Consider the following 19,326-nt stretch of genomic DNA (forward strand, 5'->3'; position numbering starts at 1 on the left):
TTAGCACAATCTCGGCTTACCGCAACCTCTGCCTCCTGGTTCAAGCGATTCTCCTGCCTCAGCCTCCTGAATAGCTGAGATTACAGGCATTGCCACCACACCTGGCTAATTTTTGTATTTTTTGTGGAGAAGGGGTTTTGCCATGTTGACCAGGGTGGTCTCGAACTCCTGACCTCAGGTGATCCGCCTGCCTCGGCCTCCCAAAATCCTGGGATTACAGGCATGAGCCACCACACCTGGCTTCATTGTGTGATTACTGATGATGAATGTTTATCTAGATAACCTGTCTGATGGGCTTGGGGTATCCAAATAGGTGTTGTCTAGTTACCGAGGAGTAGGGAATTTTTTTCTTTTAGAAAATAACTTCTTAGTAGTTACTATTCAGTGAAACTAAGGACTGTGGTTAACATTCAATAACAAACATTTATTAAAAATAACTTACGGACTAACTAAATGAATGAATAAATTAAGTCCATACTACAGTGAGTTAATGCTAAAGAAAATATTCTTGAAATATTCTGCAGGCTCGACATCTTATTGAAGAGCAGAATGTTATCTCTGTCATTACTGAAACTCTGCTAGAAGTTTTACCTGAGTACTTGGACAGGAACAATAAATTCAACTTCCAGGGTTACAGCCAGGACAAACTGGGAAGAGTATATGCAGTAATATGTGACCTAAAGTAAGTTGTTCAAGTCAAAACGTGAGGGTACCTGTTAAACTCAGTGTGCTTATTTGCTGTGTCTTATAAGTAATCCTGTGATCATTTTGGTTATCTAGAATTCTCTTTATAATGATGGCAAGTACAAAGAACTGTTACTGCCTTGCATTAATAAATGTCTTCAGTGAAGGCTTCTTACTGAGTTGTAAAACCTGGTTAATAAAGATGCTATTGAGGAGAGGCCTGTTACAATAACTTGGGGTCTTCTGGGGTCACCAAATGCATTCCCATTGTAATTACCATACTTTTCACTCACTTCCACTCACACACTTTGGTTCTGTCCTTCCTATATAGTCTCTTTGTGCATAGTTTCAGATAATGTATTGATGTAAATTTCTTTCATTTTCTTTTTTCTTTTCTTTTTTTTTTTTTTTTTTTGAGACAGGGTCTCGTCCTGTTGCCCAAGCTGGAGTGCAGTGATGCAAACATGGCTCACTGAAGCCTCGACCTCCTGGGCTCAAGTGATCCTCCTGCCTCAGCCTCCCATGTAGCTGGGACCACAGGCACGTGCCACCACACCTGGCTAATTTTTTATTGTTTTGTAGAGACAGAGTCTCACCTTTTGTTGCCCAGGCTGATTTCGAACTCCTGGGCTCAAGCAATCCTTCTGCTTTGGCCTCTCATAGTGTTGCGATTACAGGCATGAGCTACTGTGCCTGGCTGTTAACATTTTTTTAACTCCCCTTTTGCTGTACTGTTGATCCTCCATATCTGTGGGTTCCACATCTGTGGGTGCAACCAACCACAGATTGAAAATACTCTATTTTTAAAAAATTGCTGCAAGGCTGAGGCAGAAGGATCACTTGAACCCTGGAGGTGGAGGTTGTAGTGAGCCAAGATTGTGCCGCTGCACTCCAGCCTGGCAATGGAGCGAGACTTTATCTCAAAAAAAAAAAAAAAATTGCATCTGTATCAGACCAGCCTGGACAACATAGCGAGACCTTGTTTCTACAAAAAATAAAAATAAAAATTAGCCAGGTATGGCAGTGTAAGCCCGTATTCCTGGCTATTCCAGATGCAGAGGCGAGAAGATCACTTGAGCCCAGGGGTTTGAGGTTGCAGTTAACTGTGATCATGCCACTGCACTCCAGCCTGGGCAACAGAGCGGGATCCTATCTCTAAAAAAATAAAATAAAGTTTAGTAAATTGTTATGTTTTATCTTCAGTATAAGTGGAGATGATGGGTAAATTCAGTAGTGAATCGATATGTAGCCATTGCAATTGAAATTTGTTTCTCAGCCAAATTATGCAAAAATTACATGTTGTAGAAAACAAAAACTCCTAATGGCAGTACTTAAAGTTATTGTTAAGTCAGTGAATATAGAGAAAAAAAAATCTCTCTACCATGGCTGTCATTACTGTGAAGTATTCTTATAACTGAGTTATTTTTATATCCAGTTAAGTGGTGCATAATCACTTGTTTTATCGTATTTTGTGGGTCTCTGACTATAGCTAGTCTTTACGGTAAATAGTTTAGAGCCAGCACATCCCTAAATACCTACCCTTATAGTAGAACTTTAAGGTGTCTGGTTTGGAAGGCAACTTCAAATCTTCTGGTGCTTACAATTCCTCCCCTATATCCCAACCTAAATATAGATATCTCTAGTGACCAGGGGAAGGGAAAATTAACACCTGTTCTGCAGGTACTGTGTAATTCGCTCTCATAAGAATCCTGTGAAATTTATTGGTAACTGCTATGTGCCAAGGAGCTTTGCTTATTTTACCTGATTGTATTCTTGCACCATTCTTAGAAGGTACTTGATATAATCTTACTTTGTAGATTGTAAATATTTGCCTAAGGTCACAAAACTAGTAAGTGGCAGAACTGAGATTTGATTATAGACACCATTTATCTGTAAAACTCATGTTCCTTCTACTATGTCATGTAGCCTCACAGGATACATAAACAGCAACACAAAACCCGCTCTGAAACCTGGCCTAACACACCAATCACAAAAACTCTTTATTTAGCAAATAATTCATGTTCACTGTTTTCTCACTCTCTCATTGTAGAAATTCTGTAGTAACATCTTACTCTTTCCCTGCATGTTTATTTACTAATTTCCCCTGAAACCTTGTTTTTAAATTAGTTAGAAATAACCACACTTAATGTGTTTTCTTCCCAGGATAAAGTCTAAATTCTGTCAGAATTTGTAGGTCTTCATAGTTTAGCTTTGTGTTTATCTGACTGTACCTCAGCATGAAATAAGTTTGTTGGTAATAGTAGGTACTCTGTTCAGCCTGCCTTAGGAAATTTTCACTCTCAAAGCAGCACATTCCAACTTTGGATAGCTTCTTCCAACTCTTAGAAAGTTTCCTATTGTATATTGAACTCTTGTCTTTTTTTGTAGCTTTTATTTTCTGGTTCTAGTTCTCTCTTTGTCCATTGAGAACAACTTCAATTCTCTTTTAACTTGAAGAAGTGTTTAAGGGCAGCAGTCATGTCTGCCAGGTCTTTTCTGCATTGAGTTGCATTTATTTCTTAACTGGTCCCGTTTCATGTTGATTAAAATTCCTTCTAAATCATCGTCCTTCTCTACTGAACCTGTTTCTGGTGCATGTACACCGTTTATGTGTCAAGAGATGAACACAGTTCTCCAACTGACATCTGCCTGGTAAAACACAGAAGGGAGGGATTACTACCTCTCTTATTCTAAAAAATGTGTGTCTATTACTTCAGTTTTGTCAGTTGCTCTTTGGGAGGTATCTCATGGGGTACTTTGTTTCTCGGTTGCTAATTTATTGTGGAAATGCAACTTAGAAAAGAGATGCAGTTGAACCTTGGTTCTATTGAGGAGAACAATATTATTCTTTTATTACTCCAACCTGTTCCTTTGTTCCATTTCCAGAAAGTATAGCACATTCTCAAACCAAATCACTCCCTTACTGTCTCACCCTGTCCACACTTTCTCCCTCTTTTCCCATTGCTTTTGCCACCTATTTTTATCTACAAACTTCTTTTCCTTCCCTTCCTTACCTTTTTGTTTGATCCAGTTCCTTATATCTTCTTGATAAGTCATTTGTAGAAGTCCCTCATGAGCTATGTGAGATTGCTAGAAACCAAAAATGTAAATTCTCTTCTAGATCAGTGCTTCTCAGATTTTAATGTGAATGCAAATCATCTGGGAGCTGCTTTTTTTTTTTTTTTTAATTTAACTTTTATTTTGAGTCCAGGCTTGCTACATAGGTAAACTTGTGTCATGGCGGGTTGTTGTTAAGATTATTTTGTCACCCAAGTATTAAGCCTAGTACCCATTAGTTATTTTTCCAGATCCTTTCCCTCCTTCCAACCTCAGTCCTCTGATAGACCCCAGTGTGTGGTGTTCCCCCTATGCGTCCATGCATTCTCATCATTTAGTTCCCACTTGTAAGTGAGAACATGTGGTATTTGGTTTTCTGTTTCTGCATTATTTTGCTGAGGATAATGGCCTCCAGCTCCATCCACGTTCCCAGAAAAGATGTGATCTCATCCTTTTTCCGGCTGCATAGTATTCCATGGTGTATATGTACCACATATTCTTTATCCAGTCTATCACCGATGGGCATTTAGGTTGATTCCATGTCTTTGCTATTGTGAATGCTGCAATGAATGTATGTGTGCATGTGTCTTTATAATAGAACAATTTATATTCCTTTGGGTGAATACCCAGTAATGGAATTGCCGGGTTGAATGATATTTCTGTTCTTAGGTCTTCAAGGAATTGTCACACTGTATTCCATAATGCTTGAATTAATTTATGCTCCCACCAACAGTATATAAGCATTCCTTTTTCCTTGCAGCCTCCCTGCATCTGTTACTTTTTACTTTTTAATAGTGGCCATTCTGACTGGTGTGAGATGGTATCTCATTGTCGTTTTGATTTGCATTTCTCCAATGATCAGTGATGTTGAGCTTTATTTCATGTGATTGTTACATACTGCCAATGCAGCATGTATGTCTTCTTTTGAAAAGTGTCTATTCTGTTCCTATCCTTTGCTCCCCCCTTTTTTAAATTTAAATTTTTATTTTTCAAGACAGAGTCTTGCTCTGTCACCCAGGCTGGAATGCAGTAGCACTATCTCAGCTCACTGCAACCTCAGCCTCCTGGGTTCAAGTGATTCTCCTGCCTCAGCCTCCCGAGTAGCTGGGAATACAGGCGCACACCGCCATGCCTGGCTAATTTTTTGTATTTTCGTAGAGATGTTTTAGTGGAGATGGGGTTTCACCATGTTGCCCAGGGTGGTCTTGAACTCCTGAGCTCAGACAATCTCCCCACCTCGGCCTCCCAAAGTGCTGGGATTACAGGAGTGAGCCACCACGCCCAGCCTCACTTATTAATTTTTTTTTTTTTTTTGTAAATTTGTTTATGTTCCTTATAGATGCTGGCTATTAGGCCTTTGTCAGATGCATAGTTTGCAAAAATTTTCTCCCGTTCTGTTCATTGTCTCTTCACTGTGTCGATAGTTTCCTTTGCTGTGCAGAAGCAAATCATCTGGGGAGCTTCCTTAAATTCAGATTCTGGGGATGATTGCGTTGACTCATGTGCTTTGGAAGGCTGAGGCAGGAGGATTACTTGAGGCCAGGGGGTTGCAACCAGCCTGGGCAACATAGTGAGACTTTGTCTCTACAAAAAATAAAATTAGCCAAGTTTGGTGGCACGTGCCTGTAGTCTTGCTACTGGGGAGGCTGAGGCAGGAGGATTACTCAAGCCTGAGAGTTTGAAGTTGCGGTGAGCTATGATCACACCATTGCACTCCAACCTGGGCAACAGAATAAAGTCAACTTTAAAAAAATACGGGGCAGGGGGAGGTCTGATTCAGCAGGTCTGATTAGAGCCCAACATTTTGCATCTCTGAAGAGCACTCAGGTGGGGCTGATGCTGCTGGTTAGTGGACCACACTCTGAGTAGTAGTGCTTTAGAAAGCAATGAAACATGAATGCCGTTTATTCAGTGTGACAGATTTTAAACTTTAATCTTTTTTATCTTTTACTTTAAAGGAAAGATTTAGATGGTAATTCATGTATTTGAATTAAATCTTTGCTAAGTTTCTTTGATGATTGTATTTTTAATGTACATTTACATATTAATGGGTATTTAAAGAGTGAGAAAAATTAAACCACAATCCTATCTTTACATTTCAAAAAAATGTGTTTTCTTTGTTGCTTTGTCTTTATGTACCTCCATTACTTCTTTTTCTTTTTTTTTTTTATTTTGAGATGGAATGTCGCTGTGTCTCCCAGACTGGAGTGCAGTGGCATGATCTCGGCTCACTGCAAGCTCCGCCTCCTGGGTTCACGCCATTTTCCTGCCTCAGCCTCTCGAGTAGCTGGGACTATAGGCGCCCACCACCACACCTGGCTAATTTTTTGTATTTTTAGTAGAGACGGGGTTTCACCGTGTTAGCCAGGATGGTCTCAATTTCCTGACCTCATGATCCACCTGCCTCAGCTTCCCAAAGTGCTGGGATTACAGGCATGAGCCATACATTACTTCTTTGTTTTTTTTTTTTTTTGAGACAGAGTCTCACTCTGTGGCCCAGGCTGGAGTGCAGTGGCGCGATCTCGGCTCACTGCAACCTCTGCCTCCCCGGTTCAAGCGATTCTCCTGCCTCAGTCTCCTGAGTAGCTGGGATTACAGGTGCTCGCCACCACACCCGGCTAATTTTTGTATTTTTAGTAGAGACAGGATTTCGCCGTGTTGGTCAGGCTGGTCTCGAACTCCTGACCTTGTGATTTGCCCGCCTCAGCCTCCCAAAGTGCTGGGATTACAGGCGTGAGCCACCATGCCCGGCCACATTACTTCTTTTATATATTATTTTAGTGTTTAACATCGAATTTCTGTCTACTATATGTATCTGTTTTTCCCACTATACTATGAACTTCAGGACAGGTGTGTCCATGTTTATGTTCCCAATACCTGCAATATAACAAGAATTTATTCTCATTGGTCAAGTGCAAAATAGTGTTTAATACTTGTTAATAATTACTTCCTGAAAACTCATTTCATGATAAACATTGTTCCCATTGTATATGAAACCAGTCATTGTCTTTACAGCCAAAAGAAATATTGATCATACAAATTATAGGCTAAAATGAGTTTGTTTATCTCTTGAAACTAGTACATCCTGATGTGCAAGTCAAGATGACAGGTGCTTACATCCTTCTTCCAAGTTCTGGGTTATGAAAAACTGGAGGTAGAAAATCTGTTCCAAATTTCCTGAGGCTGAAAGAATTTCAGCTGGCCCTTTGGGTGATGGGTATGCACAGTTCTAGGGAATCTGTACTGTGGTTGTCCAGAGGTAGCTGTGACAGGCTTGGTCAGTTCTGGGTTCACTTAATCAGACTAATCTCTGAGAATGTAGTGTATGAAGTCAGGTTTAGCTTGATATTTGCCTCTTCTAGAGCATTCATGTTTTACTGGTTGTATTTAAAATAAGGCAGAATAAATAACTCTAGCTCTACTCAGATCTTCTAATTATTGTGGGAAATTAGAATCCATAATTTTTTATAAATCAACATTGTCTATAACCCCGAGAACCTTAAAATTATCTCAAAATAGAGAAGTGAAATCTTTCTTTCTTTCTTGAAACGATAGGTATATCCTGATCAGCAAACCCACAATATGGACAGAAAGATTAAGAATGCAGTTCCTTGAAGGTTTTCGATCTTTTTTGAAGATTCTTACCTGTATGCAGGTATGATCATTTTTCTGTACATCAGTAAGATACATTTATTTTTAAAAATTTAACCCCAGTCTTTTGAAAGCAGATTTTGGTTTTAATACAAGAAAGAATTTAGCAAAGTAGAAACAAGATTTAAACATTGACTCATTCATCCTGTTTTGATAGATCCTTTTACATACCTTACTTTACTGTTGCTATTTTTTTTTTTTTGAAGACAGAGTCTCGCTCTGTCGCCAGGCTGGAGTGCAGTGGCCCGATCTCAGCTCACTGCAACCTCTGCCTCCCGAGTTCAAGTGATTCTCCCGCCTCAGCCTCCCGAGTAGCTGGGACTACAGGTGCCCGCCACCACACCCGGCTAATTTTAGTATTTTTAGTAGAGGTGGGGTTTCACCATGTTGGCCAGGATGGTCTCAATCTCTTGACCTCATGATCCATCTGCCTCTGCCTCCCAAAGTGCTGGGATTACAGGTGTGAGCCACTATGCCCGGCCTACTATTGCTACTTCTATTAATGTTTACTGAATACTTACCATGTGATAAATGTGTAGTAAGCACTTTTCATGCATGGTCTCTTTTGAGCCTTATAGCAATCTTATTAAGTAGTTACTATTAATATTCTCATTTTACATGGAAGGGTTACTTGCATGTGCAGCAAGCACAACACATATTTTTTTGGCTCCCTCACCCTTATGGAAAGCATGCACAGTTGTTGGGTGATGAGGTTAAGGTGCCTGTTTTCATCTTGACATGTCCTAAATCTTCTGAATTCATCTACATTTAGTATCTTCACTTGTTAGCTTCTAATACTTTTTTCTTTTTTTTAGCTTCTAATACTGCTTTAGAATCTGACTTATGCCCTTATCAATTGACAAGAACTGCATTTAGAAAAAAATCTCAAAGGATCCATTTAGTAGCCAAGCTTAGAAATAATTTCCCCAGGGTCACACAGCTAGAGATACCAGACAGAGCTGTGCTTTGCAGCTAATGTTTTAGCCCTGAGCATATATCTGTGAGCTGGGAATTGAACCCATGCATTCTGACCCAGTGTAACAACCATGTTAAAATGTTATGAATCCTGACAGCAGAGCAAAGAGAGAGGGCTCAAATAGGTATATGTTGACCAACTTTTAATTGCAGGGAATGGAAGAAATCCGAAGACAGGTTGGGCAACACATTGAAGTGGATCCTGATTGGGAGGCTGCCATTGCTATACAGATGCAATTGAAGAATATTTTACTCATGTTCCAAGAGTGGTGTGCTTGTGATGTAAGTGAAATTTGTTAGTAGGATCAGTGCCTTTTTAAGTTCTTAGTAATTATTAATAGTATAGTTATATGTTACAGCTTCCTTGATGTAAAGTGTTTATTATTTGCAGTAGTTTTTTACATATTTGAATTTGTCTTTTAAATTTAGGAGGAAACTGTATATACTTGAGTAGAAAATGTGCTCTATGGTAGTTTTGCTTATTTTGGGGAATAGCAGGGTTTAAATATGTGTATATATGTATTTATATACATGTTTATTCCCTGGAAAATGCATATATATGCATAATAATATAATTAAGACCATATTAGACTTTTAAATATTCCAAGAATGGAGAGGGGTAGATTATTCATTCAAGAACTTTGTTATATGTGTTCGTTTCAAAATATAGAACTAATGTATTTCCTTAAGTAGCAATTTTAGACCATAACCCTCTTTAAATATATAATCCCACCCTAGACTCCCTTTAAGAATGATGACCTCATTTATTTATTTGCTGAGAAAATTGCCATTATCTAAGTTAAATTCCCTCATCATCTCTGGTTTCTCTGTGTCTGTTACCGTAACCTATTCAGTGACTAAATTTTTCTGTGTCTTCACTATTGGTCTTTTCCTTTTTGTCTCTTTCTAAGTCTAATGCCTCTACCTAGGCTCTTGGTTCTGACTTATTGTTACTTTTTCCTGGAGTTAGCTTCCTGAATTATCCAGACTTGTGTTTCCTACTCTTTTAGTCAACCATCTGTAAACACACAGGACTCCCTTATTTTTAAAAACAACGATAATATAAGCCTCCTTTCTTGTGTTTGCACCCCTGTGAACCATAGTCTCTTCTGCTTCACCACCAGCAATTGGTCACAGGTTCAGAGTGGCAGCCATACTCAACAGATGTAGTAGACTTTAGTCTAGCACTGCAGCTTTGTAGTACAATCACCACAGGAAATACTGTCCAGCAAGCACAGCACGTATTTTTTGGCTTCGCTCACTTTCATGAAGGGCGTGCACAATTGTTAGATGATGAAGCAAAGATGTGTGTTTTCATCCTGACTTCTTCCAAACCTTCTGAAGTCATCTACATTTAGTATCTTCACTTGTGGCTCCTAACACTTCTTTACAGTCTGGGTTCTGCCCTTAGCAATTGACAAGAACTGCATTTAGAAAAAAATCTCAGAGGATCCATTTGGTAACCAAATTCAGGGGTCTTTCCTTAGGTTCCATCTTCCTTGAATTGTCTGTAGCATTGTATTTTCTTGAGTACTTTCATCTTCTTGAAACTTTCTTTCCCTCTGGTTTTCACAAACATGCTTTATCCCAACACATTATCGATCACCTATTTCGGCCAATGATTGCCTTTTTTCTGGTGCCTTCTGCCTGCTAAATGAGACATTCCCCAATATTCTCTTCCCTTTCTTACAGAAATATGTTTTCACAAGTATGTCTTCCTAATTGTTTGTGATTCTTTTCTTTGCCATCTTAGGGCAATTAGTTTTTCCCATTTACATGGTACTTAAAATTTTTTTACTTTGATGATATGTGTGTATGTGTATATATCTTACATTCTTTTCTCTTCTCTTGTATTTCTATCACTTAGTTAAAAGTTCATAGGGATGACTCTCCTAAGCTACAGTGTCACTTCTGTTTGTGGGCCAGCCATTCTTGTTTAGATCTTACATGTGTGTACGTGTGTGTGTGTGTGAGACAAGGTCTTACTCTGTCACCCAGGCTGGAGTACAGTGGCGCTATCATGGCTCACTGCAGCCTTGACCTCCTAGGCTCATGTGATCCTCCCACCTTAGCCTCCGAAGTAGCTGGGACTGCAGGCACATGCCACCACACCTAGCTAATTTTTTTCTATTTTTATTTTTTGCAGAGACAAGGTCTCTCTGTGTTGCCCAGGCTAGTCTCAAACTCCTGACTTCAAGTGATTATCTTTCTTTGGCCTCCCAAAGTGCTAGGATTATAGGCATGAGCCACCACACCTGGCCTCAAACTCAGAATATTTTAAATGGACCTGTCATCATTTCCTTCTACTTCCAACTTGCATTTTCTCTTTTTTTTTTTTTTTGAGACGGAGTCTCGCTCTGTCACCCAGGCTGGAGTGCAGTGGCAGGATCTCAGCTCACTGCAAGCTCCGCCTCCCGGGTTTAGCCATTCTCCTGCCTCAGCCTCCCGTGTAGCTGGGACTGCAGGCGCCTGCCCCCTCGCCTGGCTTGTTTTTTGTATTTTTAGTAGAGACGGGGTTTCACCGTGTTAGCCAGGATGGTCTCGATCTCCTGACCTCATGATCCACCCGTCTCGGCCTCCCAATGTGCTGGGATTACAGGCTTGAGCCACCGCGCCCGGCCGCATTTTCTCATTTTGATTATCCTTGTTTTATTAGTGACATTACTATTACATTCATCCATGTAGGAAATCTCAGAGCCACTATATTCTGTATGTTCAATGTTAACAGGTGTTTTGAAGGGAAAAGTGTTCTGGGTTCATGTAAGATTCAGAAATGTTCGGTTAAACAAAAAGAGGTTTTTGTTTGTTTGCTTTTTTGTTTTTAAAGCTACTGAATTTCTTTTCTTTCCTTTCTGTTCTTTTCTTTTCTCTTTCGTTCTTTCATTCTTTCGTTCTTTTTTTGATGGAGTCTCGCTCTGTCACCCAAGCTGGAGTATGATGGCACGAACTTGGCTCACTGCAACCTCCGCCTCCTGGGTTCAAGCGGTTCTCCTGCTTCAGCCTTCTGAGTAGCTGGGACTACAGGTGTGCGCCACCACGCCCGGCTAATTTTTTTTGTATTTTTTAGTAGAGATGGGGTTTCACCGTGTTGGCCAGGCTGATCTCAAACTCCTGACCTCGTGATCCACCGGCCTCAGCCTCCCAAAGTGCTAGGATTACAGGCGTGAGCCACCACGCCCAGCCACTAATGAATTTCTAAAACCCTTTAGTCCCTTTAGTCAGTCAGTATGCTGATTTCTGAGAAGGATGTTTCCAAATCATCTATTTGACCATGGAGTTCCTTTTTCAAGATAAAAATAGAAACACTGTCTTAAAAGAATGGTCTTTAACTTCTCTCTTCCTGCTATATTCACCCAGATTTTATTCTTCCTTATCCCAAATATATTTTATAATCCTAATCATTTTCTATGGGTTCATTCTTTTTGGTTGTGACAGCCCCATCCTAGTTCAGACCCTTATCACTTTACTTCATAGTCATCTTCCTGTTGGTTTCTGTATCTCCTAACTTTATCCTCTCCAATCTATCATCTTCAATGACCCACATTAATTCTTCTTGAAGCAGTGTATTGACTACATCATTACACTGCAGCCTCCATCAGTGTATTCACATGCCTGTGCCAAGGCACATTTCCAGTTCAGATGCTTTGTTTCATCCATAAATTGTTTCATTTATCTACTCTTTATTCTCCACTGCCTGAATAGGAGTTGTGTTTCTCTTATTTTTGTCTTTATTTATTCTATATCTCTGCTTAGAATGCCATCTTCTCCTTATCTTTCCTCATATTTAAATTCTGCATATTCTTTTAGGGCCCATCAGAAGCTGCTTTCACAAATATGTCTTCCCAGTTCCTTGTGATTCTTTTTTTCCCACCTCTTAGAGCAATTAGTTTGTACCATTTACATGGTACTTATTTTTTACTTTGATTATAACTGCATATATGGGTATATCTTATATTTCCTGCAAGTTCGCAGATCCTGTGGAGGTAGACTTAGTAATACATAGAACAATTTTCCACTCATATTTAGTAAATATTTATTGAATGATGCGTGTTATGCTGAGCATGGTGGCTCACGCCTGTAATGCTAGCACTTTGGGAGGTCAAGGTAGGCAAACCACTTGAGCCCCGGAGTTCAAAACCAGCCTGGGCAACATGCAGAGACCCTGCCTCTACAAAAAATACAAAAATTGGGCCTAGTGGCACGTGCCTGTAGTCCCAGCTACTCAGGAGGCTAAGGCGGGAGAATCACCTCAGGTAACTGAGCCCAGGAGGTTGAGCAGTGAGCTGTGATTATGCCACTGTACTCCAGCCTGGGCCACAGGACAGGCTGTCTCAAAAAAAAAAAAAAAAAAAAAAAAAGGAGTGTTGAAGTAGACAACTTGTCAACTTTTTGTATTCTTATTTTCCTCTTAGGAAGAACTCTTACTTGTGGCTTATAAAGAATGTCACAAAGCTGTGATGAGGTGCAGTACTAGTTTCATATCTAGTAGCAAGACAATAGTACAATTGTGTGGACATAGTTTGGAAACGAAGTCCTACAGAGTATCTGAGGATCTTGTAAGCATACATCTGCCACTCTCTAGGACCCTTGCTGGTGAGTGTTTGTTTTTTCTTTTTACATATACCTATTAGCTTTGTTTCTAGATATTCATTTAGTAGAATCATTTCTATTTTTGTTCTGTGCTCAGTATGTTCAGACATGCTCAGGTCAGATACTACAGTTAAGGGCTGTCACTGCCCTTCAAGGAGCTGCCACTAGAACACCTATTTAAAGATGCTAATTTACCTGGGCTTTGTTTTATCTGGGTTGACTTATGGATCCTTATAGTATGTACTTACGGACTAACGTGGTAATTCATCTCCCACCTAAATTTAAATATAATAAAATCTGGTTGCTGGTTTCTAAACCTCCTCTCTGACCAATATCATTAGTGTGTTATTTCTATCATTCTTTATCATTAAAAGGAAGAAATCATAGATTCTCCTTAATCATTTGCATTTCCATGTAAATTGGCCATTCATTTGTCAGGGTTTTTAAAAAATTACTGAAGTGTATATATTTATATTTTCAATGATAAGAAAATGTACATGACATAAAGCTTAGCATTTTAGCCATTTTTAAGTGTACAGTTCAGTGGCACTAAGTATATTCACATTTTCTACAACTGCCACCACCATCCTTCTCCAAAAGCTTTTTATCTTCTAAAAATGAAACTGCCAAAACTGAAATAGAATAATATTATTATTATTAAACAATACTTACCCATTGACTACTCTAGGTACCTATTAAAAGTAGACTTATACAGTATTTGTCCTTTTGTGACTGGCTTATTTCACCTAGCATAGTGTCCTCAGGTTTATGTCATAATACATGTCAGAATTCCTTTTTTTTTAAAAGGCTGAATAATAGTCCATTGTATGGATATACCACATTTTGTTCATCCATTTATCCATTGATAGACACTTGGGTTACTTCTACCTTTTGGCTGTTGTGAATAGTGCTGTTGTGAACGTGGATGTAGAAGTGTCTGTTCAAGTCTTTGCTTTCAGTATTTTGGGTATATACCCAAATGTGGAATTGCTGGATCATTTGGTAATTCTATGTTTAGTTTTTTGAAGAACCATCATATTGTTTTCCTTAGTGGCTGTACCATTTTACGTTCCCACCAGCATGCACTAGGATTCCAGTTTCTCTACATCCTTTCCAACACTTGCTATTTTTCCTTTTTTTTCCCCCAGATAATAACCATTCTAATGGATATGAAGTGGTATCTCATTGTGATTTTGATTTGCATGTCCCTAGTGATTAGTGATTTTGATCAGCTTTTCACATGTTTGTTGGCCATTTGTATATCTTCTTTGGAGAACTGTCTATTCAAGTGCTCTGCCAATTTTTTAATTGGGTTTAATTTTGCTGTTCAGTTGGAGTTACTTATATAATTCTAGATATTAACTGTTTATCGGATATGTGATTTACAAATATTTTCTCCCATTCTGTGGGTTGCCTTTTTACCCTGCTGATGGTCTCGTTTGATACACAGGAGTTTTTGTTGTAGTCCAGTTTATCTGTTTTTTTCTTTTGTTGCCTGTGCTTTTTGTGTCATATCCAAAAAACTCATTGTCAAATCTAATGTTATGAAGCCTTTCCCTATGTTTTCTTCTATGAATTTTATTTTTTGGTTTTAGCACCTATATTTAAACCTGTGTTTAAGGTCTTTGATCCATTTTGAGTTAATGTTTGTATATGGCATAATTGACATCATGTGATTTTATATTGCTTCTATTTTTATTAAAAAATACTTAGATTAATTTTCGTTTCTTTTGATACATGGCTAAAAGCAGAATAAAGATATCTTGAGAGACTGTTATTTTTGTATAAGGTATGAGCACACCTTGCACAGTGTAGAATTTTAAATATGTTAGTAACACTGTGTTTCAAAATTAGAGATCAGTAGTCTGCATTCTAGAGTGTCACTTCTAAACTCAGTAAACATACGTTTAAATCCCACGAGTTTCTTCTTCTTCTTTTTTTTTTTTTTTTTTTTCCTAAGACGGAGTCTCACTCTGTCACCCAGGCTGAAGTGCAGTGGCATGATCTCGGCTCACTGCAGCCTCTGCCTCCCAGGTTCAAGTGCTTCTTCTGCCTCAGCCTCCCAAGTAGCTAGGGTTACAGACCCGGCTAATTTTTGTAGTTTTCTACAGACGGGCTTTCAACCATGTGGGCCAGGCTGGTCTTGAACTCCTGACCTCAGATGATCCACCTCCTCAGCCTCCCAAAGTGCTGAGATTACAGGCATGAGCCGCCACGCCCAGCCAAATCAAATCGCACAAGTTTCTAAACTTGATGAGTTAACTGATTAACAAATTGGGTTTGTTTTCTCATCTTCTCTTTTTTTTTTTTTTTAACTTTAGGTCTTCATGTACGTTTAAGCAGGCTGAGTGCTGTTTCAAGACTACATGAATTTGTGTCTTTTGTAAGTGATTCTACTAAGTATTGATTTGCTTATGTTCTATTTCTGAGTACCTCTTGGTTGATGGATGAGAAGGAAAGTAATATTTGGAAACCCACCTGAATAATTCCCATTTAGTAATTTTGCATCTTCATATAGTACATTGTAATCTGAGTCACAGGGACTTAGAAGTCATCTAGTTCAAGTTCTTCCATTTTACACATGAGAAAACTGAATAATGTGTAGTGCTGTATCTTGGAGAGACATCCAAGCTCTGTGAGAAATGATAAAATTGACCTCACTCTATTTCAGGAGGACTTTCAAGTAGAGGTACTAGTGGAATATCCTTTACGTTGTCTGGTGTTGGTCGCCCAGGTTGTTGCTGAGATGTGGCGAAGAAATGGGCTGTCTCTTATTAGTCAGGTACAGCAAAGCCTATTATTCATATTTATGAATGTGTTCATTTTCTAATTTTTTTCTCTTATATAATTTTACCCTATGTTCCTAGATTTTACTAAGTGTTTGCTACTATTCTCTTGTATAAACTCTTAGAGATGAATGTTCTAAGAACTATGTAGACATTTCTCCTATCCTGTTTACTGTGTATTCCATCTGAATTATTAACTAGGATGCCTGTGTGATAAATTAGGTGAGGGCCAGTAGTAACACCAGAGGCCTCCCCATTAACATAGTTCTTTTCTGAGAATTACCTTACTTAGAGGCCTTTAGTCTTCCCACCATCTGTCTTAATTGAAGGCCACCTTGTAATTTTTTCTTCTATTTTGGAGTAAATATGGAGTAGTGCTTTTCTTTTTCTTTCTTTTTTTTTTTTTTTGAGACAGAATGTCACTCTGTTGCCCAGGCTATGGAGTGCAGTGGTGTGATCTCAGCTCACTGCAACCTCTGCCTCCGGGGTTCAAGTGATTTTCGTGCCTCAGCCTCCCACATAGCTGGGACTACACACGTGCACCACAATGCCCGGCTAGTTTTGTGTTTTTAGTAGAGATGAGGCTTCACCATGTTGGCCAGGCTGGTCTTGAACACCTGACCTCAGGTGATCCACTCATCTCAACCTCCCAAAGTGCTGGGATGACAGGCGTGAGCCACTGAGCCTGGCCTTGCATTTCTTAAAAGGTGGAGAGATAGGTCTTGTTATCACTTGGAAGAAAAATGGTATTATGCGTTTACCTATGTAACCTACACGTCTTGCACGTGTATCCTGGAACTTAAAATGAAATTTAAAAAAAAAAAAAGAAAAGAAAAATGGTACTATGATTGAGTGTAGAAATTGGTTTATTTTTATTGAAGTAGGTATTTTAAACTTAGAGAAAATAAATTCCCTTGTTATACGTGAGAGTGATAACCAATATAGAACATTTTTAACTCTGAAGTGATTTCATGCCATATTTCTTCACTTCATCCTCACAAGTCCTTTTAAATGTTTCATAGATTTGCAATTTATTTTTTGCCACTAAGGATTTTTTAGGGGTTTCTAGCTTAGAGAAAGTTTAAAGGATAGGTTTTCTTGAGAATTTTGCTTGAAATAAAATAATTCTTTTAGCATTTATTCTACCTATTATTTTATAGGTGTTTTATTACCAAGACGTTAAGTGCAGAGAAGAAATGTATGATAAAGATATCATCATGCTTCAGGTACCTATTTAAATTGTTTCTGATATTTGTGTCTTCATCTTCCTTCTTGAATTCTTTCTAATAAGAGAAGATAATCTAATAATTTTTAATTTAAAACACTCTCACCGTTAAACTGAATATGACACATAGAAATAGAAGGGACTACTACATTATCTTCTGCAAACTTACCTTATAATTTTTGACAGTCCTACATAAGACGAAATGTTTCTCCATATAATACACAAGAAATGTGATGCTGTATTTCTTTCACAGATTGGTGCATCTTTAATGGATCCCAATAAGTTCTTGTTACTGGTACTTCAAAGGTATGAACTTGCCGAGGCTTTTAACAAGACCCTATCTACAAAAGACCAGGTACACAACCTGTAAATTCTGTGAATTAATTTTAAAGGAAATATTGTTACTATTTTAGTCATATTTTATTTCAGTCATATTTAGCCATATTTTAAAAGTTATTTCTTAACCATATCTCCCGAAATGACATGTATACATATGGCACACATATATATACACATATATAATCTTTTTAATCTAGAAAAGTTAGAATATGTAGATTAACAAAAAATCACATGAAAAACACTGCTTCCTAGAAATGATCACTTTTAAAGTTTGTGTCTTGCTTGTTTTTAAAGCAAAAATTGTATCATTCTGTCTGTGCTGTTTTGTAGTCTGCTTCCTATGCTTAACAACATACTGTGCAGTTTTTTTTTCTTGTCATGAAATAAATATACAATTATATCAATGTTGATGACTATATAGGATTGCACTATATGATGCATTATACTTTGAAGTCTATTACTGAAGAGGTCTTCCTAGTTGGTTGGTCTTATAAACATTTGTAGCTCAGTATTTAAAGACTTCTCTGTTTTGTTAAGACACATTTTTAGAAGTGGATTTGGTAGATAAAACGACACGTTTTTCTTTCTTTTTTTTTTTGAGATGGAGTTTTGCTCTTGTTGCCCAGGCTGGAGTGCAATGGCGCGATCTTGGCTCACCACAACCTCTGCCCCCACCGGGTTCAAGTGATTCTCTTGCCTCAGCCTCCCGAATAGCTGGGATTGCAGGCATGCACCATCACGCCCGGCTAATTTTGTATTTTTAGTAGAGATAGGTTTCTCCATGTTGGCCAGGCTGGTCTCGAACTTCTGACCTCGGGTGATCCACCCGCCTTGGCCTCTCAAAGTGCTGGAATTACAGGTGTGAGCCACTGTGCCTGGCCAACAACATATTTTTCTTAAGGCTCTTAATACATATTGTCAAATTGCTCTCAGCAAAAAGTCCTATTTAAGCTCTCTCTTACAGTATGTACATCTATAATGACATTGGTATTTTTTTTTTTTTTTTTTTTGAGACAGAGTCTCGCTCTGTTGCCCAGGCTGGAGTGCAGTGGCCAGATCTCAGCTCACTGCAAGCTCCGCCTCCCGGGTTTACGCCATTCTCCCGCCTCAGCCTCCCGAGTAGCTGGGACTACAGGCGCCCACCACCTCGCCCGGCTAGTTTTTTGTATTTTTTTAGTAGAGACGGGGTTTCACCGTGTTCGCCAGGATGGTCTTGATCTCCTGACCTCGTGATCCGCCCATCTCGGCCTCCCAAAGTGCTGGGATTACAGGCTTGAGCCACCGCGCCCGGCCGACATTGGTATTTTTTATCTTTGTTGTCTCAGAGGTAATATACAAATTTTATTTTATTTATTTATTATTTGTTTTTGAGACAGAGTCTTACTCTGTCACCCAGGCTGGAGTGCAGTGGCACAATCTTGTCTCAAAGCAACCTTTGCCTCCCACTCTAGTGATTTTCTTGCCTCAGCTTCCTGAGTAGCTGGGCCTACAGGGATGAGCCACCACGTCCAACTAATTTTTTCTTTTTCTTTTTCTTTTTTGTGATGGAGTCTTGCTCTGTCACCCAGGCTGGAGTGCAGTGGCACAATTGGCTCACTGCAACCTCCAGCTCCTGAGTTCAAGCCATTCTCCTGCCTCAGCCTCCCCGGTCACTGGGATTACAGGTGTGCACCACCATGCCCAGCTAATGTTTGTATTTTAGTAGAGATGGGGTTTCACCATGTTGGCCAGGCTGGTCTCGAACTCCTGACCTCGTGATCCACCTGCCTCAGCCTTCCAAAGTGCTGGGATTACAGGTGTGAACCACTGCATCTGGCCAATTTTTTGTATTTTTAGTGGAGTTGAGGTTTCACTATGTTGACCAGGCTGGTCTCAAACTCCTGAGCTCAAGTGATCTGCTTGTCCTGGCCTCTCGAATTGCTGGGATTATAGGCGTGAGCCATCGTGCCTGGCCACATCTTTATTGTTTGAGCATTTGAAGTACCAACCTATAAAGTAGCCCTTAACTACTTTGAATTC

At 39.1% G+C, this 19,326-nt stretch overlaps 1 protein-coding gene across 1 annotated transcript in view; it reads left to right on the plus strand.

Moving 5' to 3' along the window:
- Positions 1 to 19,326, plus strand: part of LOC113219872 (E3 ubiquitin-protein ligase UBR1-like) — a 158,939-nt gene that overhangs the window by 52,499 nt on the left and 87,114 nt on the right. Inside the window, exons 12-19 of the mRNA XM_026447937.1 lie at positions 525 to 682; positions 7,297 to 7,396; positions 8,521 to 8,649; positions 12,780 to 12,960; positions 15,279 to 15,340; positions 15,629 to 15,739; positions 16,904 to 16,969; positions 17,222 to 17,323. Of these exons, the coding sequence (XP_026303722.1) occupies positions 525 to 682; positions 7,297 to 7,396; positions 8,521 to 8,649; positions 12,780 to 12,960; positions 15,279 to 15,340; positions 15,629 to 15,739; positions 16,904 to 16,969; positions 17,222 to 17,323 (909 nt within the window). The remainder of the gene's footprint in view (positions 1 to 524; positions 683 to 7,296; positions 7,397 to 8,520; positions 8,650 to 12,779; positions 12,961 to 15,278; positions 15,341 to 15,628; positions 15,740 to 16,903; positions 16,970 to 17,221; positions 17,324 to 19,326) is intronic.

The sequence above is a fragment of the Piliocolobus tephrosceles genome, unplaced genomic scaffold, assembly GCF_002776525.5.
Source record: "Piliocolobus tephrosceles isolate RC106 unplaced genomic scaffold, ASM277652v3 unscaffolded_110, whole genome shotgun sequence".
Classification (NCBI taxonomy): Eukaryota; Metazoa; Chordata; class Mammalia; order Primates; family Cercopithecidae; genus Piliocolobus; species Piliocolobus tephrosceles.